This window comes from Dromiciops gliroides, chromosome 4, assembly GCF_019393635.1.
Source record: "Dromiciops gliroides isolate mDroGli1 chromosome 4, mDroGli1.pri, whole genome shotgun sequence".
In the NCBI taxonomy this organism is placed as follows: Eukaryota; Metazoa; Chordata; class Mammalia; order Microbiotheria; family Microbiotheriidae; genus Dromiciops; species Dromiciops gliroides.
Window position 1 is genome coordinate 290140135 of NC_057864.1, and position 22880 is coordinate 290163014.

A 22880-nucleotide genomic window follows, 5' to 3' on the forward strand; every position below is an offset into this window, starting at 1 on the left:
AGTTCAAATTTGGCCTCAAACACTTGATACTTACTAGCTGTGTGACCCTGGGCAAGTCACTTTAACCCTCATTGCCCTGTAAAAAGAAAGGAAGGAAGGAAGGAAGAAAGAGAGAGAGAGAGAGAGAGAGAGAGAGAGAGAGAGAGAGAGAGAGAGAAAGAAAGAAAGAAAGAAAGAAAGAAAGAAAGAAAGAAAGAAAGAAAGAAAGAAAGAAAGAAAAAATAAAGGAAAACAAAGCCCTTATAACAAATATTCTTTAGGGAACTCACAGGTGCACTCTACCAATAGAGATAGGAAGCTATTCTCTGCAACTTTTCATTTTAGAGAGTTGTAGAGCACTGAGAGGTATAGTGACTTGCCCTAGGTGTCTGAGGTGGGACATGAACCCAGGTTTTCCTAATTCTGAGGCCAGCTTTCTACCCATTATGCCACAAGGTCTTTCTTCATTGAAATGTTAGATAGATAGATAGATAGATATAGTTCTGCAAATTTAAAGCATTACATAAATGCCAGTTGTTGACCATGCCTATTGATACAAAAACATGCAAGGAGTTAAGAAACAGTGTTTATTTCTTTTTTTTTTTTTGGTACAATAAGAGATGTTACTTAGACCTTTAAAATAAATAACCTGACCGATAAAGCTTATGAATTCCTAGATATCATGGCTCCATTAACAATGGCTCTTTGCCCTGTTGCTTTGACTTCTCACAGAAGGAACCAAGGTGGAACTAGTTTCCCCAAACAATAAGAATCATCAGAAATGACAGCCCAAAATGAAAACCCGTGTGCGATTTACAGAAGTCATTCAACATGACACAGTGCTTGCCATGGCCATCCAGCATAAATACATTGACAGAGATTTCCATCACCATGTCAAGTCAATGTAGCAGGTATCTTCATAAGCAGTCTGGCAGCCATTTCCATGAGAGCTGAAACAGTGATCTGAGAATAAGGCCTAACTAGATGATGAAGATAATTGCTGCAACTAAGGGAAACTGAACAGTCTTTTTTCTTAGTTGGTTTATTGACTCGGGGGCTGAGATACGTACATATATAGCACACTATAAATTAGGGCTGGTGGTAACAGGGATGTGTCTTTATTTAAAGGGATCTGGTTTTGCTAACCTTGTCTTTTTTTTTTTCCTCTTGAGGAAAAGACAAGAAATCTTCTTGTATAGCACCATTGTTCTAAATCTGATTGTCAAGTACAACTTGTGTAATAATGTTAAAAAAAAATGATAATGAAAGTCTTCCACTGGCTCAGCGGCTTTGTATACTGCTCCTCAATTGTTGTTTTTTTTTTTTCCTTTGACCTCAGTTATCTGTGGAAACAGTGATTAGACACTAGGCCTGTCACTGATCTGGCCCTTTGCTGAAAGCACGCTGGCCAGCCTGTACCATACAGGAGGCTGGCTCACAGAAACCAGGGGGACCAGCAGGGCCAGGGGGACCGGGAACTCCAGGAATTCCTGCAGGACCTGGAGGTCCTCGTTCTCCATCCCGTCCTTCTTTGCCATAGCTTGCTGGACCTGGATCACCTGGGGAGATAAAATGAGAAAGTAAATAACATTTACATATACATATGTATACATACATACACGGGTGAACTGGAGAAGCCTGATGGGCAAGAAGAAACAGGATGGACTGGGTCCTTTCAACTTGCCATTGTTTCACTTATTCTGTACAGCATATACTAAATCTGGGTGCTCAATAAATGATCAAGGAGGAAGAGGAGGCCTATCTCTTTGCTGATAAAAAAGAGAACAGTAGACTTAATTTTCATTGATTCTTAGAGTTGAAAGGGACCTTAAAAGTTAACTTACCAGGTTTCCTCTCTATGGCATCCTTGCTGGATGCTCATTATCCAGTCATTATTAGAGCACCAACTTGTGTATTCTAAACTCTACAATAATCACAGATTGGAGTTGGGGGAAGGGAGCATTAATAATGTAAAACAAAGGGATTATGCCCATGAAAAAGTATGGTGTGGCCTACTAAAGCCATTTCTACACATACCTTGTTGGTGAGATTGCAAAGGACTCAAGTCATTAGAGACCATTTCTCCACATTGTATTCTTCCATGGTGGCAAGGTCTTCCTACCTAAAACATTTGCTCAACTCCCGTATCCCAAAGACAAGACCTTTCTGGCTATTATACATATAGTCTTGTATAATATAAACACCTTGAAGGAAGAGACTGCTCAGTGCCTTACACATAGTAGTCATTTAAGAAACACTTGTTAAATTGAATTAAAATATTTTTTGTCAATAAAAAATCCTTGTAAAACCATACAGGCGATAAGATCATAGGATCATTGATTCAGAGCTGGCAGAGATATCAATCAAGTTCAACTCCTTCATTCTACACATGAGAGAACTAAGGCCCAGAGAAGTTAGATGACTTCCAAATGGTCACACAGCTCAGAAGTGTATGGTGTAGGATTAAAACCCAGGACTTTTTGACTGCAAGACCAGCAGTCTATCCACTATACCACACTGCCTCCATAAGACCTTCTGTGAATCAAATTTGGACCATGGTGGTGAAAGTAATGAATCCTATTCACTAGATCACAGGGATTCCACACCAAGAAAGGACAGGGAAATTTGGCACAGCTCCAGAGCATCCACAAAAATGGGAACCTAACACTGATTCCCCTCAAGTGTGAAAGTCAGTGACCAGCTTCAACAAACATACCTAGAAATTCTGCCTTATGGCTCATGAGAAATCAGCTTTGTCATATTGTCTAGTTCTGGCAGTAAAGTATCGGTGAACTGGTACCCTTGGCATTTGTTCCCAAGACAAAAATTAATTTGTTGGGTGGTTTTGGTCACAGAAGCTCCCCTGAACTGTACATTCTCCTAGTGTTCATGCCATTCCTGAGGAGTAAATAAGGCATAATGGTGAAAAAGGTCACTTCCAGCCTTATCACTATGTTCCTTTGAGTCCATTCATAATGTCAAAGCACACAAAAGGGGGAGGAAGGCACTACTTTTTCTTGGTACTAGCCAAGAATGCACTTCCCAGGGTGCTTCATTCCCCCAAAGTGTTAGTCCTTCCCAGGGAGGATCTTCCTGGATGTGTTGATTTACAAACTACTTACAAATTTTTAACCTGTCCCAGGGTAGGCAAGAATGCTGCTTCACTGGCTAATATCCACTTGCGCTCCCCTCCTATGCTACCTAAGGGAACATTTGTCAGACTAATAACTTAATGTTTATAAAGTATCCTAGCTAGACTGAGGCTTTAAAGAAATTCTATTAGCCAACATTGTAACATTTTTTTTTTAATGTCCAAGTCATTTTCTATAACAGCACTAGAGGGCAGCATTGGGCTATATCTCTGGATACTGATTCAGGAGACTCGATTCTCAGGAGCATTTTAGCCTAGCTATGTACGCCTCACAAATGAAAGGGGCTGTGTTTGCTGAAATGTTGTAAATGGCTTTCTATATCAGATCAGGCCTTTGTAAATCCACTGCTTATTACTTCTGGCCCAGAATCTCCTTCAGAGAACACTGAGGGTTTCATATTTGGGGCGTGGGGGTTACCATTCAGTTATACATAAGAAAATTGGTGTGAAAAGCAGTTTATTCGAAGCCCATAAAATAACCAAAATATCAGCCTAGTATCCATTGGGTAGATGCAGAAAGATCCTAAGGGGAATTTTTAGCCCTAGTATGGCCTGGTACATATTGGTGTTTTTTTTTAAATCAACATTTAAAAGGAAAGTTTGCCAATCAGAAAATTTTAACAGGTGAAATAACATGTAAAATGCCATGGAGCAATAGTCCTTAAGTCTTCAGTGTCTATAACCTACACACAAGAGGCTATGAAAGAAACAGAGGAAGGGGGAAAGCATACAGCCAATGAATTTATTCTATAAGCTCCATATTTCATCGAGATCCCAAATGTCTGAGCTCTGCTATGTCATCCTCAATAGGATGACCCTAGAATTTAGCATAACCTCATCTTCAAATCCCAACTGTGTAAAGAATGATTCATTAATGGATGGAGATCAGAGGGAACCAGCTTATAGAACCTCAGTTAATAAGAGAAACAAACTAAATAGCCACAAGTGAGAATAAGAAAAGAAAAACAGAAGTCCTCAAAACCCAGCAATTGAGATAACAGAGCAGCTTTGCTTCTGGTTGTAGAATGCTATGGTGAAATTCCATAGAATGTCAACTCCTTGAGGGCAGGACCTGTTTCATTTTTTGTTTTTTTTGTTTTTGTTTTTGCGGGGCAATGGGGTTAAGTGACTTGCCCAGGGTCACACAGCTAGTAAGTGTCATGTGTCTGAGTCTGGATTTGAACTCAGGTCCTCCTGACTCCAGGGCTGGTGCTTTATCCACTGAGCCACCTAGCCACCTCCAGACCTGTTTCATTTTTATCTTTGTATCCCTAGTGCCTTGCAAAGCACCTTGCACTTGGTAGGAGCTTGATAAATGAGATAGTGATCAAATGTGATAATAATTGTAAAGTGCTTCGAATAGTGCCTAGCACAAAGTAAGTCCAATATAAATATTATTGTTGTTGTTGTTAAGTGTTTATTGAAAGGAATTATACTTGACTTTGGTGTCAGAAGATGTGGGTTCAAATCCCTGGTCTGTTACAATCTGTGTGACCCCCTGGGTTATGGCACTTAATTTTTCCAGGTCTGTTTTGTCATCTGCAAAATAAGGGAGCTAGACTAGAGAATATGTAATAGAATTTTCTCACCAGTAACGGTGTAGCAAGAATTACTGAGGATTGGCACTGAGGCATGGAGGAAGCAAGCCGAGAAATGAGAGAAACAAAAATATTTCAAAGAAACGAAAAAAAAACCAGAATCAGAATTTGAGTTGGAAGGGACCTTAGCAGTCACCTCACTCAACTCACACACAAAAGGAAACCCTGGGGAGCAGCTAGGTGGCACAGTGGATAAAGCACTGGCCCTGGATTCAGAAGGACCTGAGTTCAAATCTGGCCTCAGACACTTGACACTTACTAGCTGTGTGACCCTGGGCAAGTCACTTAACCTTCATTATCCCACAAAACACACATACATACACACACACACACACACAGAATCCCCACTACAAGATGCCCAACAAGCAACATACCAATTGGAAGAAAAGTTTCTTCAGGGTGGGAACTCTCTTGATCTTTCTTTACATCTCCAGTGCTTAGCACAGGTTCACTTAACATTGACTGTCAAGTGATCGTCTAACCTCTATATAAAGACCCCCAGTGAAGGGAAGTCTTCTACCCTTAAGACAATCCACTCCACTTTGGACAGATCTAATTGGTAGGGATTTTTTCCTGAGATCAAGCCACAATTTGCCTCTTTTTCTATTTCCACCCATTGCTCCTGCTTCTGCCTCCTGGGGGCAAATAGAATAAGTCTAAATCCTCTTCCATAAGACAATCCTTAAATACTTGAAATTTGCTATCCTGTTCCCCTGAGTCTTCTCTTTATTCAGTCAAACCAAGATTCCTTCAGTTGATGATTTTATGACATGGACTCAAAACCCTTCACCATCCAAGTTGGACATTCTCCAACTTAAACTAATGGTCCTCTGAACCAAACACAATGCTTCAGAAGTCGGAGCATTCCAAAGGAAGAAAATGAAGATAAGGAATACGAAAAAGGAAGCGGGAGAGACAAGGTTAGAGAGAAAAAACAAAATAGGAGTATAAAAGAGAAGCCAAATGACAAGGAAGGAGGCACAAGGAAATAAGTGGGAGAGGATGAGACATAGAGGGAATGGAAGAAGAAAAAGAAGGAGAAAGGAAGGAGACAGAAGGGGAAAGGAACAGATGTGAAGCATGCAAACTGAGAAGCTACTCCATATGTTCCTACTAGTAAAATTAAAATGCTGAAAATAAAACCACAGAAAACACACTTTTAGATTATTTTTTCTTTAAAGTAAAAATCAGAAGAAAGAGGAAATTGGAACACAGTACCTTTTGGTTCTAAATCCTATGATCCCTTGAAATATATCAAGAGATCCTTTTCGCAGACACCGCAAAAGCCACTTTTTGGCAGAGCCCTTTTAGAATTGTCACCAGTCTCGGGAGGGGGCACTTCACCCTCCAGCTTGGGAGCATATCTGATATGTTAGGAAACACATTAATGATGCCCTATTGTGAAGAAGTGGTTCAGGAAGAACTCAGATGATCTCCAGTTTTTCCAGTCTGACGCCTACCCACTTCTCTCTTAGGACCCATCATAGAATGATATTAAACAACTCCCTTGGCCATCTTTTTAGTCCCACCTTATGCTGGGTTGTCCCAATAAGACTCTCTTGGGACCAAAGTATCAGAAGTAGTATCCAATTTGGAGTTAAAAAGTATGAGCTCTATCACTCACTGGATAAATGACTTTGGCTAAGTCAATGCCTCTCTCTGAACCTCAGTTTCCTAATCTGTAATATGGGGAGGATAATACTTGTACTAACTATCTTATAGGGGCATTATGAGAAGTCATGTATAATCATTCATGTAAAACCTTTTGGTGAGTGAGCTGTTATCATTTTACCCCAGTTTGATTTCCTGGCCAACAGAAAGGATAACTGTCAAACCTGAGGTAGCATGATACAGTAGATGAAGAGCTACCTTCAGAATCAGGAAGAACAGGTTTCAAGTTAAACCTCTGAGCCATACTACCTGTGTGACCCTGGGCAAATCACTTCTCAGTGTTCTTAATTAACTCTCTGAGACAGTGACTTGTATTTGGTAGAGTCCCTATCCCACTTCTTAAATGAGTAAGTGTAATAGGTGCCAATCATAGAGAATGATGTTATCAATACAGGCAATTAGGCCACTTATTCTAAATACTCACTGTAAATATAATTGGGGCAAAAAACAGTTTACAAGAGCTGCAATGCAGATCGCTAGGCATGAGCATCTTTCACACCCCATTAGGCTGTGAGTTCCTTAAAGGAAAAGATCTGGGTCATTTTTTAAATTTTTGTTTGGTTTAGTTTAGTTTTTAATTTTTTCATTTTGTTGTGGCTTGGTTTTTTGGTCTTTCTTTTTAACCCCAGCACTTAACACAATGCCTGACATGTGTGGACCCCTAGGAAATGCTTGTTGATTTAAGAGTAGATGGCAGCCATGCTTCATTATTACTGAAATCACCTACTCTGGAATAGTAAATTCCATTTCTTTTCTCCTCTATTTCATGCATGCATTATGTACTGTGTCAGATCATATTAAATAATGTGTGGCATCATCTTCCTCTTATCATCTCCTTGAATGCAGCCGAATTCTTCCTTCTTTCATCAATCACCAGGGCCTTTGACAGTCCTTAGTCAACATCTTGAAGCATCCATGAATCAACAGCTTTCCAACAGTAATGCTTTTTCTGTTTTTAAATTTATTCATTTTTAAATGCCATTTAAAATAGAGGCACTATATCACCAAGGGAAAAGGAATTATTAAGTTAGGAAGCTAAGACATGATTTTAACATCAACAAAAACCAACAATGATGAAACTCCATGAGCCTTCAACAGTTTTTAAAAGAAGAAAGCAGCTTTTTTCCGTATTTTAAGTTTACATGGCCCAATTCTCCAAAATTCCCAATTTTCCTTCTGCCTTCTATATCATCTACCCTGGGGGAGGGGGGGGGGAATGGGTGCTTTGGGATTCTATCTAAACTAAAGTTGCCACAAGAGGATCTAAAATAAAAGGCCCCTGAGCTGGTTGGATACAGATGCATTGAGACATGATTCCACAGGGGCCTATTGATCTTACATTGAATTGTCTCTCAGCTTTGCTCTGATGTTTCCTCTCCAGAGCTGAGGCTATGAATCAATTCTAAGTAGATTGATCATTCTACCCTAATTCCTACTGATATTTACTACTGGCAGCAGCAGCAGAAGCAGGAGGCTGATGCCACCCTGGTAACATAAGCACCCAGGCTTCCCTTCACAGAGTCTCCTATCATTAAATTGCAAATAGTTCAGGGCAAACCCCATGGCTGCTTTTTAAATCTACTGTCTTTCAAAAATGAGAGAGTTATAAAATCATTGAATCAGAATGGATTTAGTCCAGTATTCTAGCTACTATACCAGAAGCAAGATGTGACTTCTCTTTGTACAGATTAGCTATTTATTCTACAAAATGGAGTGAAAGCCAAGTGAATGAGGATGATTGGTGATAACTCCCACAGGGCTCTGCTGAAGGTTACTTTTGTAGTGTTTGATGGGGGTGGGGAGGGCAGAATTACACTGAGAAAAGTGTTCACTCACTTTGCAGTACAAGGGGCTACGCTTCTGGGCCTCAGTTTCCTCACCCGGAAATCATGGATAATTATAGCAACTAGCTCAAAGATTTGTTGTGAGACTCAACTGAGAGAATTTATGTTGTCGTTTGGCTTTGGTTTTCAAAGAGGACCAATGCCATCACAATGTTGGGGTAAAATAGTGGGTGATGAGGGATGTCTTGATTTGCCAGTGAATTGGATTTAAGTGAGGCAGAATTGTGCAAAGTTGTAGGCCTCATTCTTTCTTCCAGAGTCATTGAAGTCCAATGGCAGGACAAAAGTCAAGACAACTGGAATGCAGTGGATGGCCTGGGCATCTTTGAAGTCTGACCAAACTTTAAGTGCTCCACAGAGCCTGCTTCAGCCATCTTCATGGCTATTGGAACAAATCATCCTCATTTGCACATTCCACCAGGGGAAAGTCTTCCCGTGCTTGGGGTAAACACCCTGCTAACTCACTGACGAGTTTGAGACCTGTCAGTCACTCTCAATCTGGCTTAGCCCATCTGCCAAGATGGTTTTACTATGGTCTGGTCACTGTGCAAGCTATGGCTTCTTCATTATATGAATGTGGGCTATTATTATTATTATTTTGCACCTACAGTAACTGTCAATTATAGATCACTATTCATTTAAGTAAGTTATAGAGAAAACCTTTTAGTTAATAGTTTGTGTTACTTGATGGAATTAAGCAATAAAATATCATCTCTTTTTAGATGGCCTATAATTCAGACTTTGTACTAATTGATTGCCCTTTCCCCAATTCATCTGAATTAAGGGGCTATTAGTCTACATTCTCCCTCACCCCTTTTTATTTATAATCATGTTTGGGTTTTTGTTTTGGGGATTTTGGGGGATTTTTTTGGTATTGCATCGGCATTAGATAATCTTAATGTCTTTCAAGTATTTCAAAGAGTTTAAAATAAGAGATACAAACTTTTACACATCACGCCCAAGAAACAGATATTTGTGTACTAGGTATATGCCATTTATGTAATAAAAAGAATCATCCTCATCCCCATATTCTTACCTGGGAGACCAATTGATCCTGGCAAGCCTTTGGGTCCTCTTCCAGGAGGTCCTCTCTCACCCCTTTCTCCCAAGTCACCTGCATTAAATTACACAAATGTTATTTTTCCATACCTTTTTTTGGTGGGGCAATGAGGGTTAAGTGACTTGCCCAGAGTTACACAGTTAGTAAATAAGTGTCAAGTGGCTGAGACTGGATTTGAACTCAGGTACTCCTGAATCCAGGGCCAGAGCTTTATCCACTGTGCCACCTAGCTGCCCCCCACACCTTTTTTAAGGATAAAAAACCTTACATGTTCACAGCACTGAAAGCCAGGGAATTAGCAAACATAAAACTATTGCCAAACTGGATGGTATTTTAAAGCATATCAAGATACCTGGGATGATGCATCGTATAAGACACAGATGTAAGATTCTCGGCCTGCACTCAGTGCCACCCAACCAGATTAAAATATAATTGGGAAATGTTTAACAAAATAAATAAAAATACAATATAGATTTTGTTAATTTGTGGTTGTCTAAGTCAATATACAGCCCCCAGGAATCCATTTTTCTTTGAGTTTGACACCACTAGTTGTAGTGGATGGAGAACAGGTCTCAAAACCAGGAAATTCTGGGTTCAAGTCCTGCCTACTCTGGCAATGATGTCTGTGTAATTCTGGGCAAGTCATAATCTCTCAGCACTGGTATCTAACTCTCTAAGACTTCAATTTGCAAAGAGGGTACTGATCTGCATTGTTAAAGGCAGTTTCTTTATCTGGTAGTTTCCTAGAAACACAGCTAAGTGGTACAAAGGATGGAGTGATACTCTTAGAATCAGAAAGCCCTGAATTCCAATCCAGCCTTAGACTCTTACTATCTGTGTGACCTTGAGCAAGTCACTTAACTTCTGTCTGCCTCAGGTTCCTCAACTACAAAATGAATATAATAACAGCATCTACTCCACAGGGTTGTTGTAAGGATCAAATGAGATCATATTTGTAAAGGATTTAGCAGAATGCCTGGTATATTGTAGGTGCTTAATAAATTCTTGTTTTCTTCCTTTCTATACCAATAAAAATCACAGGATTTGTCCTCCTTCCAGCAGTAGTAATAGTAAATGGTGGGACATTCCTGGTTTGCCATCAATAGGAAACCTATTTTGAGTTATTTTTTGAGTAGTGATAGGTTCTCATTGGGCCATCCACATTTAGCCAATGACATACATATACAAGACAGCTGCCCATGGCATAAGGCTATCTTCTATGTCTGTAAAACAAAGCCACTGTCCTGGAAGCCAGTACCTTGCTCTCATTATCAGTGTCTTCCCCATATGAGCAGATAGGCCATAAACTGTACAGACAGTCCATATCATCGCTAATCTCAAGTGACTTTCTTTCTTCTATCTCCTTATATTATACAGGAATAATCTACAACCTGCCCTTTGCACAACTGTTTTGTGGCAGGTTCATCATTCACTCTCAGGTCATAATCCATCTCATTTGGTAATCAAAAATAATGAACAACACACCAAAAAAGGGAAAGCATGATTACCACCAGTCACTGCATAGGCAAATATCCTTGTATGGTTTTCTGTAACATTAAGGTAAATGTGATGAAGATGATAAGATTAATATAGTATCTAACATGTGCTAGGCACTATGCTAAGTGTTTTACAAATATTATCTCACCTGATCCTCACAATAACCCTGGGAGGTATGACCTATTATTATTATCCCCATTTTACAGTTAAGGAAACTGAGGCAGAGATTAAGTGACTTGCCCAAGGTGACACAGCTAATAAGTATCTTAGGTAGGATTGGAACAGAGCTCTATCCAGGACACCATCCAGGTGTGTGTGTGTGTGTGTGTGTGTGTGTGTGTGTGTGTATTTATATATTATGTGTGTGTGTATACATGCACATATGTAGGTATGCATACACGTGTATGTGCAGTTATATGTACACATGTGCATGTACACACATATATCCAATGAATCCTCATATTCGGTAACATTAAGGTGAAGGTTTACATTCCCATGATTCTTCTGTTTTAGTTGTACTCACTCTGGTATAAGGATTTGTCAGAATGAAAAGACTAGCTTTTCAAAATCATTTTAATTAAGAACCCAATTATATAATGTAAGTGGAAGAGAAGGAAACCTTTTCTTTCAGATGAGCTTCAGTCTTTTAGGCCTGGTTATTTTCCAAAGATTGTCTAGATGATGATTTTACATTAAGATATTACAATTATCCTTTTAAAAACCAACAGCTAAGAAGCTACTTCAAAATTAGCAATTTAAATGTCACATCAGCATCATTCTTGAGGCTTGTCTCCAAAGGCACCAGCACCCACAGGAGACAGGAGATAGGAATTATAAATTAAAATGGAGTTTTCAATTGAATTCTAAAGTATAAATTTATTTCCACACTCAATCTTGAGAACTGAGTTGATTTTCTACAATGTATTGCAAGGAAGCAACCTGCTATCTTTACTACCTTGATACTGCCCTTGTATCTCTGCCACTGATTTCAAAATTACCTGATAATGAGGTTATGTTACATGGACTCTAAGACTGAACCACATTACTCTAAATTCACTACAAAACAAGGAAGAATAAGTGTCCTACTTGGCATAGGATTTAATATGCCTCTAAACCCTAGGAAAGCCTTCTTTCTAGGATCATGTAAACCTGACTCAGAAAAAGATAAGACAATAGGTATTCATTAAGTATACACTTTTTTGCAGAGCACTGTGGCATTGAGAGAATCATAAAGTTGAGTTAAGATAAGATTCTTGCTTTTCTGGAGCTTATAGTCTAAAAGGATAAAACACAAACAGATACAAAATAAAATGGATAGCTGTATTAGTGAGTTGTGAAAGTGTACTCCATGAGGCCAAAGGAGAAGGTTGTTTACTGATTGTTAAGGAGAGGGAGAGACCAGGGAAGGCTTTGTCAAGAAGGGAATACCTGAAATGAATTTTAGAAAATGGAAGGATAGGAATTCATCTGATGAAAAGAAAGAGAGAAAGAGAGAGACAGGTAGGCAGGGGCATATAGAGACAGAGAAAGAAACATCGAGAGAGATAGAAAGACGGAGAGACAGAGAAAGATATAGTGAGAGAGACAGAGAAACACTGAGAGAAAGAAAGAGAGAGGCAGAGGCAGAGACAGACAAAGAGAACATTCCAGATATGGGGAACAGTATGGGCCAAGGCCATCATGTTCAAAGGACAGAGATAAGTTCAGTTTAGTTGAATCACAGAGTACAAGGAGGATAATAATGCAGGTCAAACTAGACAGGTAGGTTGATAGTAAATTATGGAAGGCCTGAAATATGAGGCAAAGGGCTTAAAACTTTATCTGGGAAATAATAAGAAGCTACTTAGTGGGCAGCTAGGTGGTACAGTGGATAGAGCACCGGCCCTGGATTCAGAAGGACCTGAGTTCAAATCCGGCCTCAGACACTTAATACTTACTAGCTGTGTGACCCTAGGCAAGTCACTTAACCCCAATTGCCTCACCAAAAAAAAAGAAGAAGAAGCAGCTACTTAGGATTTTTGACCAGAGGCATATAACCAGCTCCACAGAGAAAAGAGGGGTTTTTTTGTGTTGTTTAACTTGTCACACCCAACTCTGTATCTCCCTATTTTGGAGATTTTCTTGACAAAGATACTGCTGTGGTTTGCTATTTCCTTCTCCAGCTCATTTTACAGATGAGGAGACTGAGGCAAACAGGGTTAAGTGACTTGCCCAGGGTCACACAGCTAGTGTCAAGTGTCTGAGGTCAGATTTGAACTCAGGTCCTCTTGCCTCCAGGGCCAGCATTCTATCCACTGTGCCACCTAGCTACTCTGAGAAAAGAGGTAGGAATCCAATTAGGAAGATATATGTAATGATCCAGGCAGTAGGAGAAATAGAGAGGAGATGCATGTAAAAGGAGACAGAATCAACAGAAATTAGTAACTGGTAGAGAAACATCAAAGGAAATTTCTTGAGACAGGTCCAAGGTGACTTGCCCTAAGTAAGAGATGTACAGACATACTCATCTCAAGTAGAAAAACAGCATTCTGGGAACATCCTTTAAAACTTTAAAAAGTCCTCACCAATCTAGAATCTCTATTTCTTTCACATCTTTGCAAGTTATAATTGACACTCCTGTTCTCTATGAAGAGATTAACACTGAAGGTAGTGTTCTTCACAGTTATGATATAACTTGGATTTTTTCCCCAAGTATGAATCTTCCTGCATATTGACACTTCTATTTGACTCACACCAAAGTGTCTAAAAATAAAGATCATGTCTAAAAGATCTCAAAGTCAATAGAGATAATGAAAATTTTGAAATAATACTAATAGCTTGAAAGTAATTGGGGGCAGCTACATGGCACAGTGGGTAAAGCACCAGCCCTGGATTCAGGAGTACCTGAGTTCAAATCCAGGCTCAGACACTTGACACTTACTAGCTGTGTGACCCTGGGCAAGTCACTTACCCCCATTGCCCCACAAAAATGAAAAAAAGTAATTGAATACTGTGCTTACTTCAGACACAACTATGCTAAAAGGAAAAAAAAAGACTAATTTAGGACCAACTGAAGTGATATAAAAAAAATCCACCCTGAGAGTCTGAAGCCTTCTCTTAGATACCTTATGTTCCTAGTTCCTATTAGGTAGGAAATTTTAATGTGATGGACCATGTTGTACCCATGAACTGGTTGGGAACAAATGATTCCTCGCCTATTAAAGGGAGCCAATAAAAATCCATTTAATATAAATTTAATCGGGTGGAGACACGTAGTAGACACTTAATAGATGTTTATTGAATAAAAGATTGAGATGCAGCAAGGTTACTGATGTAATTTCTCAAGGTCAATTATTAAAAGTTCTTCCCCCCAAAAGATGGTAAAGACATATAGCATATAGAGTAGAATTCTAATACAAATAGCATGGATCTTGGTTCTAAGGTGCCTTTATATTACTTTGTTAAGCATGTCAATGAAAAACAAGGTAATTTACAAGTACTCTTGGTCTAATGAGCTTTGACCCTAATTTCTACTGTTTTCTACAGCAGAAACTTCAGCAAGTCTCCAAGAAAAAAAAAAAAGGTGAAAGAGGAGGGTTTTCTGGGTTTTTCTTTCTTGGATTTCATTTATTTCACCCTTTTTTTTTGAGAAGATGTTAGGGCATGGCCTGAACTGATTACAATACACTGTACAAAGTCTTTTAGTCCTTAAAAAATAATTTCCAAAAGGAGTCCTTTGAAAGGGGGTTCTAAATAAAGTGACAATGTGAGAATAAACCACAAGTTAAATATTCATGAAGTCTTTTCCCTCCAAGTCATCATTCCTTCTGAATTTGGCTGTGAAAATGCAGAAAATGAGAGTGATGCTAAAATCTATATCCCTTCTTATTTGGAGTGCCTTAGGCTAAAAAACCTAAACTGTTAGTATACGAACAGATCTTAGGATACATTTGGGACATAAACTTTAAGGATTTTTTAGAACACAGAAGGATTTATGCTAAAAAAAACTTCTTATATTTACTGTTAAGTAGGAATATGACAATTCACAAGGGGGACAGAGTTATCTCTAAGGAGAAGACTGACCTCCACATCTCTTAATCCCATCAACCCATTTTTCAAAGGGAAACTGAGAACAAATTTGGAGGGGGCAGGACAATGAGGGTTAAGTGACTTTCTCAGGGTCACACAGCTAGTGTCAAGTATCTGAGGCTACATTTGAACTCAGGTCCTCCTGAATCCAGGGCTGGTGCTTTATCCACTGTGCCACCTAGCTGCCCTTTGAGAACAGATTTTGAAAAAGGAATGCCATTATCTACTCTCAGGGAAGCCACTAAGAAAAATGTAAACAAATTCCTGGAATAATAAGATTCTCATTGGATCAAAGCCTTTATCTGAGATACCAAGTACCTTTGGCCACTTAGAATTCATATCACAAATCAGGAGATCATTTGGAAGAAAAACAGCTATTTCATCAAACTATGCTTGACATTTGAATTGGGTGTTGGTGACATTTGTTAGTTTCTATATGTAGATGGGAGCCTTTTTCACTATTAAATAGGGTTCCTGGCCCCCTCCTGACACACCTGATGAAGCTGCATGTTAGGACTGGAGAGAAAGGAGCTACTTTGGAAGCAGGCTCTTCAGCACCACCGCATCCTGACCAATTCCATCACCTCGGCTTTAGAACAAATTTCTCTCAGGGACACACAAAGGCATTTTCATCCTTTAAATGAATGAGGATGGGACTTAAGGGGAGACAATCAGTGACTGACCCAGATAAAGCCCTGCCTCCAAATACTTCCATTTCCTTTTGTCCAAACAAAATGGGCCTTTGCCGACCTGTGGCTTTCTATAGAAAGTAGAAACCTGAAATGTGTTGCTTTCCTTTTCAGAGATAAGTTGAGTAATTGTTAGTACTCTAAAGGGCACTGAGATGTTCTCAACAATGTGCTCTGGTCCAGCAGATCAAACTGAGAAAATAATCGATCACAGAGAAATGGAGAACACGGGAAATGGTTTGCCAAGTGAATAGGGCCTGGCCACTCAGACCAAGCATCTGAGTAAGAGTGTCCAAACTAACAGCTGAAAACAGGCTAAAGAAAAATAGCTATTTGTCCCTGTTGGAGAAAATACTTTAGGATCTTCAGCATGAATTCTAATCTCAGTTTCCTCAATGTACTTTATTGTGGCCAACCCCTGAAAACTCAGAAATATTAGGCAATTTGCCAGATTTTTAAAGGAGCCCCAATTAGACTCTCTTGTTTTGATGAGCAGTTTTGCACCTGCAAAAAAATCACATATGTAATTAACTAAATTGCTCCAACTGAGAGCCTGGTTATCCGACTGCACCAGTAATTCACTCCTACATCCACAGAAGCAGCTTTCTTGCTCTTTGACGATTTACACCATAATATTTACTGCTAATTGCAGCAACACATTAAAGAAATTGCTTTCCTAGTTTGTGATGATACATCTTTCAGGTGTTCCTGAGAATGCAGCCCTCACTCAGGGTTATCCCTTGGGATGGCATGGAAGCCTTAGGCTTTATTTTCCTCGGCAAACCAGTCAGCACATTTACACACCAATCTAGTATATGTATCTGTGCCAAATAGCAAGCGGCCTACAGGTTTGACCTTATGAACACCTAATGTAATTTGCAATTCTATATTATTTAAATAATGGATCATAGGATCATAGGATCATAGACCTAAAGCTAAAAGGGACCTTAGATGGTGTCAAGTCCAACTCCATCCTTTTATAGATGAAGAAACTGAGGCACAAAGGATTTAAGTAATTTACCCAGGTTCACACAACTGATAAAAGTGTCTAAGGCAGGATCTGAACCCAGGTCTTATGGATTCCCAATGTAATACCTCATTCACTGCCACTCAAGATGATTGGTTCTATACAAGCTTGTATACTAAGCATTATACCTACATAACTGACTGTGCTGTCTCCTTTGCTGGCTCATCTTTCCCTTCATTTGAAAGTTCTCTGAGACTCACTCCTTGACACTCTTCCCTTCTCTCTCCACTCTTCCTCAACAAACTACTCATTCACTCCCATGACGTCAAGTGCCATCTCTATGTAGATAACTCATACACATACAAATCACACATGAATTATTTGCACAGAGTTGGTATTTGATGTTATTTGAGAGGGCCCATAATTTGCTGAGGAAGCGAGCACATATAGAAGGGAAAAGGGTGAAGTATGGACGTGTGTTCACGTATATGTGTTTGTATGTATATATACACACATATGTGTATGTGTATATGTATCTATGTATACAAACACTATACATATACACATATATTTGTTGTTGTTCCGATATTTCAGTTGTGTCTGTCTCTTCATGACACTATTTGGGGATTTTGTGACAAAGCTGCTGGAGTGGCTTACCATTTCCTTCTCCAGCTCATCTTACAGATGCAGAAACTCTAGCAAACAGGGTCAAGTGACTTGCCTAGTGTCACACAGATAGTGTCTGAGGCTAGATTTAAACTCAGGAAGATGAGTCTTCAGACCCAACACCCTACTATGCCACCTAGCTATATGTATGTGTATATATTCACACACACAAATACATATATATATATATACACATATGCAAATATATACACATACACATACAGATTTTTTGATATTGTTCACTCATTTCAGTTGTGTCTGACTCTTCATGACCTCATGTGGGTTTTTCTTGGCAAAGATATTGGAGTGTGCCACTTAGCTGGGACAGCTAGAATATAGATATAGGCACATATATGTACACATTTGTGTGTATGCACATGTACACTATACACGTGTATATATACATACATATGTGTGTTATGCACACATGCATGCATATAGATAGACATGAAATGAGGGAACTGGCTAATAGTAGGTACTTCTATTTTTGTAACCTGTATTTCAATGATGTAGAGAATACCATGTGAAGAAACTTGCTATACCAAATTAGATTGGTACCTGCTCTCTACCCTATAATCTTAGAGAGTTGCCTGGGGCACCCAAAGGTTAGGTGACTTAAAGAGGGTTACAAAGCCAGTACATATAAGAAATGATGCTAGGTTAACTAGGCCTTCCTGATTCTGAGACTGGCACACTCTCCACTGTGCCCCACCTTGTCTCATGTGTATGTGGGGATTGGAGGAAAGTGTGTATGTGTATGAATGGATGCATGGATGGGTAGATATGGATGTATGAGTGTTTATATGCATTTTTCCAACTTCAGCAACACAGTACAATGAAAAGAATCCTGACTCTTTGATCAAGGACTTAGGTCCAAATCCCATCTCTGATTCTATTCCCTATGAGACTTTAGACAATTTATTTAACCTCTCTAAGCCTCTATAAAATGTAGACTTTGGACAAGATGACCTCGGACATCCCTTCCACCTCCACATATATCATCCTATAATCTCAGTTTTGATGACCTGACACAAAATCAAATCTGACATGTCCAAAAGTAAATTAATTGATCCTCCTTCTGATTCCTCTAGTTCTAATTTAATTTTCTTATTTATTTCATATCTGCCATCCATCCTTAGAGTCTATGTGGACAAGCCTGTTTTTTCTGCTATTGCTTATTAATTATTCTTTTTTTAGTTTACCACTTAGTCTTCACAACTTCATTATATATACTGCTTTATTCTTTTTACTTATATCTCCAGTCTCAGTTTCTGGATTGAGACTTTGTGGCAGGGCCAGACTGTATACTACACACACACACACACACACACACACACACACGGATGGGGTAGGCAAAGAATACTTGGTTCTTCCTCTTCTATCATCTAGAGCCCTTATAACAGTTCTAGAAGGATAACTGGTTCCTGGTGTCCCTTTTTATTCTCTTCTGAAGTCCTGATCTAGGATTAGGCCCAAGCCCTACCCTCTGCCTCCAACCATGGCTTCTACCTCTATCCTCTGATACTCAACATGGGTGCTGGTCTAATCCCCACCTTCATTTCTTTAGACTCTAACTGAAAACAGAAGATTCCACAGGCTTTAGGACAACCGGAGAACCCATTGACATCCTCAACTCCATCTCTATTTTCTTGGGCAGTACCCTAACAGGAAGTGATTTTGTCCCCTATTGTAGCATCTGTAGGCCAGGGCAAAGATCTTCGTTGCTAGTCGAGACCCTGATCAAATCATCTTAAGGCTTCTGGTCATCTTTTTATGTATTCCTATATTTGAAAAGGGAGTTTTATGGTGATTCCCGTTGGTTTTGTTCATCATTTCTTCCTCTAGTACCCTTTTAAGTTCTTTCTGGGGAGGCTTTTGGGTGGGGATAGACTCAACTATTAACCTTTCATATTGCCATCTTTACTGGACATTTGCAAAACTTAATTTTCATCTTTCCTTTACTACCACCAAAAGATACCTATATCGCCTATTAACTATTTCCATTGAAGGTAAGAATATCCTTCCAATGCTGGGTACATTCTTCTTCTTTCACTCCTGACATCCAGTTGTGATATCCTTTTCCAATATCTCTCACAACCTTCTCCCTGTTCATGCTGTCACCATGGTTCATGCTGACATCAGGCCCTCATAACTTCTTACCTGGACTACTATAATGGGTCTCATTGCCTCCAGTCTATCCCTTCTCTAATATCTCCTTGCAGAATTAATCTTCCTAATGCACATCTCAGTCAATGTCTCCCCTTTGCTTAAAAACTATCATTGACACCCTGTTATTTCCTACAGTATAAAATACAAACTTCTCAGCTTATATTTTAACTCCTTAGCTTGTATTCAAAGCCCTCCACAAACTGGCTCCTATCTACCCTTCTTGCTTCATTTCATACTAGTCGCTTTTATATTCTACGTGTTCCATTTGAACTGAATTGCTGGGGGCAGCTAGGTGGTGCAGTGGATAAAGCACCAGCCCTGCATTCAGGAGGACCTGAGTTCAAATCCGGCCTCAGACACTTGACATTTACTAGCTGTGTGACCCTGGACAAGTCACTTAACCCCCATTGCCCCACAAAAAAAAAAGAAAAAAGAAAAAAAAAAGGAAAAAAATTAACTGAATTGCTAATAGTTTATAAATCCATTGCCCAGCCTCACAGTATTTGCCCAGATCATCCCTCATATCTAAAACATGTTTCTACCATCTCTACCTGTGGGGATTTTTCTGTTCTTTTAAGGCCCAGCTCTGTGAAGCATTTCCTCATATTTCCAGTAAAAGTTCATTCTCCCTTCTCAAATTTTAAAGGGAAATTTTTATTTTACTTATTTATGTAAGGAAATAATATATTTAATACTTTATAATACACATATACTTATACTTGTAAGTCTCCTTAAGTGAAGGGATACTTTTCACATTACCTTTGCCAATCTGTATCTTTCATGCAGCAAATGGTTAATAAATGTTCACTGATTTCAGTTGCATAATATCTAATATGGTATTGTTTCTACAAATGAAAAAATACTTACCTTTAGGGCCTCTCAAACCAAGTTCACCAGGAGGACCTTTAAGACCTGGGAGGCCACGGGGTCCCATCTGGCCTGGAAAACCATTCTCTCCAGGTGGTCCAGGGGGACCTGGTGGTCCAGGCCTTCCTGGTAGCCCAGAAGCACCTGAGTCAGGCCTCTTCAGGCTAGCAGCCATCAGGGCTAGATTCTCTGTAATGAAGAAAAGGACAGAAGTGACTCAGATTAAAGCAAGTATGACTTTCTAAGTCTACTTGTATCAATCAGCATTAATACCTACTGTGTGTCAGGCACTGTGCTAAGTGCTGGAGCTATGTAAAAACAATAAAACAATCCCTACTCTCAAGGAGCTTACTGAAAAAAGTTTCATAACCAAAGTGAGAAATTAATCGTCATAATTTCTCCATTATCCTTCTATTAGGAAATCTCATTTTCTGGGGTCCATTAGGGTAGGGAAGAGAGCACACAGGACAAATACCATATTTTTTTTTACAAAAAGGGGTTCTATAAGACTCAAAACACAACCTGAATCCTCCAAAAGTCTAGAAAATATTTCAATAAGTAAGCAAGTATGAATTAGTGGCCAGTTATATTGGAGAGGTTAGAAAAGATGGATGAACTACTTGGTATCACTGAAGTATGGGGACCCAAATGAGTTCCAGAAAGCTTTTCAAAACCAAAAACCCTGCCCACAAATTATTATTCAAAGTCCACCTCAGATTTATCTCCATGTTTCAGCTGTGCCTGTTTATCCTGACAACTAAGAACATTTTGGGAGTCAAGATGTCTCTAGAAATAGCCTATAATTTTAAGTTTTCTTGAAAATATTCCCTCCAAAGTCTTTTCGTGCTTGAAATAGACAGAGGGAAATTAAAAATAACCTGCTTCGTTGAAGCTGTCAAATTCAGTCTTAAAAATTAATATCCTTTTGTACTTTTTTCAGACACCATTAAATAGACTATGAATCTTCAACAAGATCATGGAGAACAATGCCAAACAAGGAAATTATCCCATTAACAAAATTAAAGACTCGGGAAGAGAATTGCTGTTTATGAAAAATGGAAGTCTGTTTTTAGAGAGTGAAAAAGAATATGAATTTTAGAAATGTAGAACTTTTTATGTGTTGATATGGCTTAAAGAAAATAACATTTGAAAAAGCTGAATAATTGTTGATATCTTGGATTTGACCTATCATATCTTATACATATGTTTTACTTAAGTGATTTTTTAGAAAAATTAAATAAATGCTACTTCTCAACCAAGTTATTAAAACAAAGATGCCTCAACTGATTTTTACAAAGAAATATGCACAAGCTGCATATTTTATTTCTTCTTTGGTTCTAGGAACTTTGCCTTTTTAATCTTTGTATTCCCAATGTCTAACACAGTGGCTTGTATGTATTTAATAAGTGTTAGCTGAATGGAATTCAATTCCAGAAATTTTCATAATTGTCTAAGTTAAATTACTATAGAGTAGAGGAAAACTGGCAAGGTATTTACAAAATCAAGTATTTCAGAGAAATATTCTTTCACGGAAGAGTCTCTTGCTGACCAGGATACGAAGGGAAAGACCTCAACATCTCAACTGTGGACCATTTCTCAGACCACCATTTCCTTTATGGTTTCAGAACCAATTTAAATGGAGATCATGATTAAAGGTAGGCACACTATGACTTTGGCTGGGTTTTTAAGACTTAGCAAATGTCATTTTCAGAAATGAATCATTGTCATCATTTTCAGAAATTAAAACTTAGTGATGACCTAAGAAGGCATGAACATTATTTAACCCTGAGTGAAAAATAAGACCTGTTGGCATTTTAATATCCCCATTAGCAGATTGGTATTCCATTTCTGTTTGCAAATGATCCCCCGGTTTGGGTGAGAGTCATTTATAGCCTTTTTCAGGTGTATCACCCTTCTTTGAGTACCAGACACACATTTGGCCTTTACTTGTCAAATTAAATTGAACCGAGTTGTAGAAGTTAAAAAAAAAAGTAGGGGAGACGCTGTCACAATACTCTAAAAGTTAAGCTAGCTGACAATAGGAACAGGAAAATGCTGCCTTCTTGCAAATTATCCTCTTAGCAAAGAAGAGTCAACAAAAAAAAAAAGAAAACTTTTTCTAAAATAGCAAAATTGCTTTCCCAACGTATCCCCAGGGCACCAGCAGCTTTTTTAAATGCAAGACATCCAGAAAGCTAAATTATTTTTTCTGTGAATTTCTAAGATATTATTGATGGTGACACATTCAATAAAATAGGGATGACATTGTTATCCAAATTCTAGCTTCCTTAAAGCACAAAATAGTCAGACTGCTGTATTTACCTTGCATAACTCTTATGCAAACCTGCTTAATATGCTGATCCGTTGGTGCTCTACCCTGGGACAGGAGAGAGAAAAGGCAGTTTATACACAGTGCTATAAAGAAGGCACTGTTAAATTGTGAGCTGACAAACACCGTCAGAGGAATAACAGCTCAGGCATTCAGGACGACTGTCTATGGTATGGCTGCCACAAATAGCCCTTCTGCTAATAATAAACTTGTTTCATAAAATGGACAAATTCTTATGCATCTCAAGGGTTTACAGTTATTTGGTTTTGAACTTCCCAATCACAGAATGCTTTTCATCAAGGGACATGTTACCCCATGAGAAAAT

General features: G+C 38.8%; 1 protein-coding gene across 1 annotated transcript in view; it reads right to left on the reverse strand.

Moving 5' to 3' along the window:
- Positions 1 to 639: 639 nt before the first annotated feature.
- Positions 640 to 22880, reverse strand: part of COL9A1 (collagen type IX alpha 1 chain) — a 126052-nt gene continuing 103811 nt past the window's right edge. Inside the window, 4 exon segments of the mRNA XM_044002761.1 lie at positions 640 to 1538; positions 9280 to 9357; positions 20227 to 20415; positions 22549 to 22603. Coding sequence (XP_043858696.1) covers positions 1354 to 1538; positions 9280 to 9357; positions 20227 to 20415; positions 22549 to 22603 — 507 coding nt within the window. The 3' untranslated portion in view covers positions 640 to 1353.